Source organism: Plasmodium reichenowi, chromosome 5, assembly GCF_001601855.1.
Source record: "Plasmodium reichenowi strain SY57 chromosome 5, whole genome shotgun sequence".
In the NCBI taxonomy this organism is placed as follows: domain Eukaryota; phylum Apicomplexa; class Aconoidasida; order Haemosporida; family Plasmodiidae; genus Plasmodium; species Plasmodium reichenowi.
The window spans coordinates 725,499-735,558 of record NC_033650.1 but is presented as its reverse complement, the minus strand read 5'-3'; the positions used below and the strand labels follow the sequence as shown (position 1 = coordinate 735,558).

Here is a 10,060-nt window from a genome sequence, read left to right as displayed (position 1 = left end):
TGTGTCCAAAAAAAAAAAAAAAAAAAAAAAAAAAATTTAAACATATTGTATATAAACGTGCAACCAATTATTTACAATAGGCTGCATTTTATATTCATATATGATAAATACACAAAATGTATTCCACATTTGAAAAATAATCAAAGATATAATAAATATACATATAAATATATATATATATATATATATATATATATATATATATATATATATATATATATATTAATAGTATGTTATTATAATATTTATTTATAATTATTAAAAAACTACACGAAAAAAAAAAAAAATAAAAATAAATAAAAACAAAAATATTATAAATATTAGGTAAGTAAAATAAAATTTAAAGAAGTTCCAACATAGCCATTCTTGATGCGTCTCCTTTTCTACTTTTTGGTAAAAGCTTAATTTTAGTGTATCCTCCATGTCTTTCTTTATATCTAACAGGGGCCTTTCAATAAACAAAATTAAAAATATACAAGAATATAAATATAATAAAAGAAAATTAAAAGCATATATATATGGAGAAAGATATATATATAGATATAATATGTGTGTATCAATACATTTGGAAGTATCTAATATCTATCTATATATATGTATATATATATATATATATATTTTTTATACCTGTTTAACTACGTTAAGGGCCAATTCTCTATCATAAACATAATTAGCTATCAATCTATAAGCGTATTGCCTATTGTTATCATGCTTTTTAGCATATGTTATTATTCTATCAACTTTTCTTCTAGTCTCCTTTGCTTTTGCTTCAGTCGTTACTATTTTACCATACCTCAGTAACTATAAAATCGTGAAATATAAATATATATATATATTTATATATTTATATTTATGTAATTGTTTATTTAATATTCTTTTTTATATTAATCTTTTTTTCTTTTTTCTTTTATCTTTTTTCTTTTTTTTGTGTATGAATAAAAATATTACACTGGTTGTTAATGCCCTTAGAAGAGCTCTCCTTTGAGCTCTATCCCTTCCTAATTTCCTGAAATTTTTATTTGTATGTGCCAATAATGAAGTATTTCTTTTATTTGATATATATTTTAAGGGCTCTCTATTTATTATATAAATATTTGACACATTTTGTTTCAATTTAAAATTCAACACGCTCTTACAAAACAAAAAAAATAATATCCATATCTTCATTTGTTCATTTTATTCGAAATGTTCAGCATAAAAATGATAAAATAATTAAAAATGATATGTTATATTAGCATTAATATAATATTTAAACATATTAATTCATATAAAAAGGATTAAAATATATAAATAATATAAAATTATGTAATATTTTATATCCCGATTATCTTGTAAGTTCATTTTTTAAAAAAATATTTTTTTTTTTGTCAAACTTTTTTTTTTTTTTTTTTTTCCAACAATTTTTTTTGTGTGTAAACTAAATATATATATATATATATATATATATATATATATATACATATTTGTATATAATATATTTATTAAAACCAATAAGGTAATTATTACGTGCGAAAAAACATGAATATTTTACATATATTTCAAATTTATTTCATATCTCATAATTAAAAATTTTTATATATTTCTTTTATATAAAATAAATACCTTGCGACTTATTTATAATAATACTCATTGGAATAAACTATTCAATTAATAATAAGCATATATGAATCATATATTTTTTTTCTTTTTTTTATAAGGATATAAATATTATATAATAATAATAATATAATAGTAATGCTTGTTATATAATTTTTTTTTAATATACAAAAATTAAATTATATTTCAAATGTTTACCTATACATATAATATATATATATATATATAACTATGAACAAAACTCTTTTAATTAATTTTAGAGCATCCTTTTAACAAAAAAACAAATATATATACAATTATATATACAAATATATATATATAATTAAACATATTTCAAAATTTTATAAGTTTAATTAAATTATAAAAGAAAAAAAAAATTTTTTTTTTAAGGTTCATACATAAAATATCCTAATTTTTCTCACGTAATAAATATATGTATATATTTATGTAGTCTCCTTGATACCCCTCATATTATAACCTTTTAAAATTTGTCCTTTTATGATAAAAGTGTCCAATTAAACCTTTTTTTTCCCTACTTTTTTTAATGTTTTGCCCTTTTTAAATGTCGTGTTGGATTTATGAATCTTTTCTGTCTCAAACTCGGCTCTTTCTTGAACTCTAGAAAATCGCTCAAAGTCTCCTATTAATGTGTTGGCGAAACCTTCGGTTATAGATGCGGAAAAGTTTAATAAACCAAAAACAGGTGAAAAGATACATCGAAGAATACAACCAATAATTATGCAAGTAGTTTTAAAAGTACTATTTCCCTTATTAATAGATATGATAGGTTGTGTTACTAAGGAAACCCAAGGTCTATAGAATGTATCTAAAATTAATCCATCTAATCCTAAAATGATCGAATCTAAAATACTAGGAGGTCTAGGTCTTGAACCACCCATTAATTTATGACATACATTTAACATATGACTCAATGATTGAAATAATCCACCAACAGTATTAACAACTAATATAATAATTCCACACTTAAAACCTGACATAAAACCATCAAAAAAGTTGGAACTTGTTTTAACACCTCTAACCGATTCTTTATACAATGCACACAACCCTTTTATAAAACCTTTTATAATAGCAAATGGATTAGATAACCAGGCACTTGGTAAAGATTGTCTTAATAATTGTCTAAAATAAGATATTCGTAATGATTGAAATAATCCATCCCATGTACAAACAATATAATTTCTTTTTTGTGATATTAAACGTATACGCATAGAAGGTGTATCCAATGGTAAAGCATCAACTATATGTAAAACTCTTCTTGAAATTCGATGTTCTGATGTTCTTATAGATGCAATTATTTCTATTGGATGAATTTTAAATTCTCTTATATAAACAGGTTTACTTTTGTTATCTATCCATCTTGGATTTGGATGTAAAAATAAATGAGATGAAAATGCATTCATAAAAATTTTTCTGTTTTTAAAATATTGAATTTTTATTGGTAATAATAGTTCATCATTTATATTATTTATATTATAAAAAGTATTATTAATTAAATTATGTATTTTCTTATATTTATAATAACCCAATAATAATTTACATATTTTCTTTTCTAAAATATATTGTTTATTTTTATGACTAGATTTACTAGAATTAGAACTTTTAGTACTGTCATCTGAAAATATATTAGGGGATATATTATTAATATTAATAATTTTATTATGTTTTATCATTCGAGCTTTAGTTGAGCTAAAATAATAAGAATATGCATTAGGTTTGATGTTCATATTATTAATATCATTATATATATTATCGACTCTTTTTTTATGAGCTATCATTTTATAACTTGTATTATCAATTCTGTTTACACTATTAATTAATCTATTATTTTCAATTTCTATGTTTTGTTCCGAAACGTCATGTCCCATTTTATGTTTTATATATTCATCCATATATAACATTTGTAAAAAGTTCCTATCTGAATAAATTTTTAATGTTGTATTTATTGCACTTTTAGCTGTTTTAGATGTACTTACGAGTGGTGGTAAAGATTTATCGTTCTTTTCATATAATAATAATAACTGTTTTTCTTTTTCTATTATTTCAATTAATTGTTCAATTACTAATAGTTCAATATTGGCATTTAAGGGGGATATTTTTATTGTTATGCTTTGATATATAGGTGCTTGTTTTAATGAATCAACACAATATTGTTTTATATGTATATATAAAAAGATATTTTCTTTTTCATCTTCTTCAATATTAGTACTTTTCAAAATAACAGGAATATCACCTTTTACAAAATGATCTATATGTATTTGTTCAATTAGAAATATGGAATTAATATAACTGTTTAAGAAAACAAATTGTACATATTCGTTTAATTCTTTTTTCTTTAAGATATTTATAGGTGTAAACATTTCTGTAATATCGTTATTTACAATTTCTTTAGGATATATATGTCCATTATATTTTAATTTGGTTAAATGAATAGCTATAATAACATCTTGTCTATGTATCCATGTAAAGGTAATTCTAGGTATATTAAATTTATATATTATTGGTACATTTGGAAAATTAAAATAAATAAAATTCTTCATATTACGATTTAATATATATTTCTTATTATTATTTTTTTGTGATAATAATATTTTTTTTCTACTATTTAAAGCTATCAATTTATGAATTTTACTAAAATTTTTCGTTCTAACAATTTTTCTAGCCAAATGATATTTTTCCGTAATCACAATAGCTCTACTACCATTATCTCGTATAATTAAAAAGGAATATAGCTTTTTATTTATTAAATTATGACCAAGGAATAAATTATCATTTTCCTCATCATCGTTTATATAACGTTCCATATTATCAGAATTAATAGAATCACTTTTGGAACTTAATTTATCAGAAGACGAATCATTTATTTGATATGAGATTTGCGACATATCTTCTTTAAATATTTCATTTTTAGTATTTCTTTTATTCTTACGTGATAATAAATTATCTCCATATATTCTATATGGTAATATAACAACGTTGTCAATAAAAGAGTTTATTGTATTTATACACCAGGAACTTTTTTGTACTCCTACAATTTTTAAAGCAATTTTTGATGATTCTATTTCATTGTTATGTCTTAATGTATAATAAATAGAGCTATAAGGATAAATCATTTTTACTGAGTAATCACCATCCTTATTATATCTATTTAAGTATGTATTATAATTACTACTATTCATATATCTTTTCGTATATTTATTAATATCAGTAGCATATGCAATTATAAATTTAGTAGCATTGATTATTTCAAATTGTGGTCTCACTGGAAGACTAAGAATATAAAAGTATCCATTATAAGTATATGGTAATTGTTGCTTATCACCAAAAATACCACTACATATATTTATTTCTACTAATAAATTATTAGTGTTGTTAATTTGTGATTTGTTAACATTAAATAATTCTATTTGAAAATTGGATGGTACATTTTTAGGTATTAATGAAAATGGTAAAGAGCTATATTTGTTTTCACTATCTTTTATTCTAATATGATTACGATGATAATGGAAAGATACTATTTCTCCTTTTCTTATGTATGTTTCATTAGATTTGTTTTTTCCTCCTTTTTCATCCCCTTCATTTTTTATATTATCTTTATTTTCTTCATTTAATTCATATTTGGATGAATCTTTCTTTACATTATCGCTTACATTTTTTTCTACATATGTGATATTGTCATTAATACTACTATTATGTTTATTTAAACTGTTTGACTTACTAATATTATGATCATTATTAATATGATAAATATCATGTTCATTATTATCTTTATAATTATCATTACCAAGATTATATATATCTGTATTCTTATTGTTATTTATAATATTATTTTCAATATTACTAGTATTCATTTTACATGATTCTTCATCTCTATTTTGATTTATACTTTTCTCATAATTATTAGTATTTTCTTTTCCTAAACTATTACTGTTATTAAATTGTTTTTCAAAAAATGTTTCATTTTCATCTATTAATGGTTGTATTGATGAGATATTGTTACATTTATGTTCGTTCAATTTTTTCCCTTCTAGTTGAAATAAATTTTTATAAGTATCATTTATTTCTAGGTTATTAATATTCTGACTTATAAAAAAAGTTTCGGTTTTTTTTCGAACAGAGTCGGTAACTATTTTTATGTCAAATGGTAACCTATTTATAAATATATAACTATTCACAAATGTAACAATTTTTGATTTATTAAATGGTTCTTCTGCATATCTAACACAAATACCAAGTGATAAGTAACCTCCTTCATTCGAATCCTTTGTATTTATTTTTATTTTTCTTCTTTCTTTACTTTTTTTTTTGGAACTATATTTATATAACATTTCTTTTTTTTCTTTATTTGATACGTCTTCTATTTTATGTTCATTATGATTTTCTTCTTTGTCATTAACAGCATCATCTTCATTCTCGATTTTTTCGTCTACATCATTTGTAATATAATTATTTTTCTCAATGCTTCTTATATTTTTGCTTGTGTTTAACTCCTTCTCATCAAATTGGCTTAATTTTTTATCAATCATATAACCATCATTAGCACTAATAAATTCGATTCCATTTTTTTCGCTTTGTTTAGAATTACTACTGTCTGTTAATTTTTCAAATGAATTAAAATTGTCAGAATTATTAATATTATTTTCATCATAATTATTCTCTTCTTCCTCATTATATTTTTTCTTTTTTTCAATAGTATTAATGAAAAAAGGATTTATTGAAAATTTCATCTTTAAACCATATTTTATATTTTTATTACTCTTTCTTTTTGTAGAATTTTTAATTGTAATTTTCTTTTTCCTTTTTTTATTAATATTCAAACTTAAAATACTATTATTTTTAAATAATTTACTTTTTTTCGATTTATGTGATGATTCCATGTCTGCGCATTCATCTGATATCTCTTGATCATTTTCTATATCATTTATTACATCTTCTTCATTATAAATATTCATAATATCATAATTGAATTTTTTAGAAAATTGATTAGAATCTCTTTTGGATATCCCTTTCTTTTTGTTAGAAGAAATTTTTTTTTTATCCTTTTTATTCAGAGTATATGAATTTCTATTAAATATATAATTTTTCATTTTTCCTTTTTCCTTTTTTTTATCCTTTTTCTTTTTTTCTTTCCTCATTTCTGTTATTAAATTGTCATCATCTTCATAATGTAGGCAACTATTAATGGAGCGATTTAGTTCGGGGGGTTGATCATTGTGGATATGAACATCATTATGGTAATCATCGTTATTATCATCATAATTATATTCATCATTATAGTCATCATTATAGACATCATTCTCATCATTATTTTCATCATAATGTTCTTCAAATTCCTGATCATCCATTTCTTCCCCTTCAGTATCATCAAAGCGTTCCAGTTCATCCTCATGTTCCTTTAATTTGCTCGATTGTATAGTTTTATTAAATAATCTGAATCTCTTCATTATTTTTATATTATCAAAAGCTCTCAGTCCTTTTCTTCCACTCCTTCTAATATTATTCTTATTCTTCTTCTTATTATTATTATCATTATTATAATAATCATCCATGTTATTATTTTTTTTATTTGCATTTTTATATTTTTTTACTTTGTTTTTATTATTATTCATTCTTCTTCTTTTAAATAACAACCTTTCATTTCTTAGGAGATATTTAAATACATTTTTACGTGCTTTATGGCTTTTAACTTTATCTATTTTGTTATGACTATTTTCACTTGTATTGAGTAACATTTCTGTATATTTATAAGTATTAGCATGATTTGAATCATTCCTATTTGTTGTACTATCAACTGATTCACACAAATTAACTGAATGTATAGAATCATTCGTTTTTTTTTCCAATTTTTTATTTCGATAATTATTCAATTCGTCTATTAATTCATGATTTTCTTTTTGTGTATTTTGTTTGACTACAAAACTTTTTAAATAATTTATATTGTCGGTTGTTCTATGTTTCTCCTCAATATTAATTTCTTCATTATTCATCGTTTCTATCTCTTTCTTTTTATCACTAAATCCATTTAAGTTTCTCATCTCCATTTGTTCGTTCTTCAAGGATATCACATCAACATTTGCATTGTAATCAATAGAATTATTATTATCTCTAACATTCTTCTTTTTTCGTTCTTCATATTTTTCCCAAAATCGTACCTTTTGTTTTCTATTTATTTTTCTATAAACTAAATTTATTAAAGGACGTATCATATTCGTTTTTGTACAATCAATTTTACTACTAACATTACTACATAATATTTTATTATTCATATTATCATGTTTATATGATTTTATCTTTACATTCTTCGCTTCTTCTTCTGTCATATATAAACGACTGTTAGGAGGTAATAATTTATTGTTAACATATAGACATACGTTTGTTGTATTTTCAAAAAAGAAAGGAAAATAAAAATCGATTCTTCTTCGAGAAACATCAGCAGACATAGTAATACTTTTGAATATATATAGATTATCATAAACTTTTCTATTCATTTGATTTACCTTATTTTCAAAATAAATAAATTTTAATTCTTCGTATGAAAATATATCTCCTATTAACCCATATTTATGATTTAAAATTTTTGTAGTTGTAATAGTATCAGTTGTTGGCATATATATGGGAAAAAATCCTTCACTAACATATAAGAAATTATTTGTATCCATCATTTTTTTTGTCTTCTTCGAACAAAAATAATAATCACTATCATAATCATTACTATCATTATCATCACTATCATTATCATCATTATTATTAACACCATTGTTATTGTAATTATTTGAATTTTTTCTATTTATTCTACAAAAACTGGATTTATTATTGAATGAATAATTATTATATTTATTTGTTTTATTTCTAAAATTATTTTGATTCAACATTTCATCTTTTTGTATTTGTTTTATAATATCATCGTATAGGCATACACTCTCATTTTTTTTATGTGATTCAAGTGAATATTTGTATGCCCAATAATTAATATTTCTATTACGATCATTATAATAATAATCATTATCAACATGATTATTACTGTATTTGCCTTTTATATTATTGTTGTTATCATTTTTAATGATTTGATCTAAAAGGTGTTGATCACTTTGTTTCTGATGTATTACATTTTCATTATTATCCATATTATTCATATAATTATCTTTCCTATTTCTATTTTGGTTTTGCTCCTTATTAATACTATTAGCAAACTTGCTGGTAAATAATGGGTGTTCATTCATATCAGGAAGTTTAACATGTTTATAATCAAAATAATTTGTTAATTCATTCATATAATCACAAATAAAATTCATTTTTTCAATTTGTAAACCATGATAGAAAATTTTCATATAAAATGCTTGAGAACAAATAGGTAAGGACCAATAATGATGAGGAGGAACCAGAGCAAACATTTCTTGTTTTTTCAATATTTTGGTTATATCATCATTCATTTCGTAATTACTATAATGATTAAAATAATAATTATAATAATAATAATTATTATTATTGTTATTATTATTATTATTATTATAATCAATATTATTATTAAAATTATTATTATGGTTATTATAAAAAATTTTATCTTCAACTTTATTGTCATATTTTCTTTTGCTCAAATTAAATATAGTTTTATCCTTTTTTAATCGAACTATAACAGTTATAGGGTTAGGTAAATTATTTTTAATTGTTACCATTGGCTCAATAACAATGGAATAATTATATGATGTTTCTTTTATGTGTTGAGTAGGTACATCTTTTACTTTTACATAACAATAAAACATGATTAAACTTTTAAATATTAATTCAAAAGGTGAAATATCCAATTTTTTTTGATAAAGATTATTATTATTTAATGCATATTTATTTAAAAGTTTATATAAAATATTGAATGGAACAGCTTCTATATCTAATCTTTCATCATTATAACTATTTCTTAAATTCTTCGTATGACGTTTTTTCTCTTTTTTCCTTAGAATTTTTATATATGGCAATGTACAATCATATAACCAAAATATAGGTATAGCTCTTTTACTAAAAGGTAAAATATTTATATAATCTTTATCCTTTATTTTCTTCTCTTTCCTCTTTTTCTTCTTTTTTAGTTTATCCATATAAGATATAAAATTTCTGTTATAACTTTTTATTTTCATTATATCATTTCTTGATTTAGAACTTTCATGTGAACCTTTCTTTGTGCCTTTTTTCCACATGGAATAATTACTATTGGATTTTTTTTTTTTTCGTTTATACCATTTGAAATTTACTCTTGAAAAGTAATTTGTCTTTCCTTCTTTGTATATTCGAAAATATAGTCCCGTGTTATTTTCAATTTGAATGCACGTTCCTATGCATAGGCACCACTTGTTCCTAACAATTTCGGGTTCAACAAGAAGATTATATTTAACCTAAAAAAGTAAAATGATATAATACATGAATGTATCATAACACGAAAATTAAGATATATATA

At 21.6% G+C, this 10,060-nt stretch overlaps 2 protein-coding genes across 2 annotated transcripts in view; both read right to left on the bottom strand.

The window, feature by feature from the left end:
* Positions 1-340: 340 nt before the first annotated feature.
* PRSY57_0521600 (50S ribosomal protein L17, apicoplast, putative) lies at positions 341-1,167 on the bottom strand (the record flags this gene model as incomplete). The annotated part of the gene is made up of 3 exons (XM_012906284.1): positions 341-448; positions 628-801; positions 949-1,167. The coding sequence occupies 3 exons, from the start codon at positions 1,165-1,167 to the stop codon at positions 341-343; spliced, it is 501 nt and encodes a 166-aa protein (XP_012761738.1).
* A 944-nt stretch (positions 1,168-2,111) lies between these two features.
* The window catches only part of PRSY57_0521500 (hypothetical protein), a gene marked incomplete at both ends in the record, with an annotated part of 28,502 nt that continues 20,553 nt past the window's right edge, over positions 2,112-10,060 (bottom strand). Inside the window, one exon of the mRNA XM_012906283.2 lies at positions 2,112-9,998. Within this exon, the coding sequence (XP_012761737.2) occupies positions 2,112-9,998 (7,887 nt within the window). The remainder of the gene's footprint in view (positions 9,999-10,060) is intronic.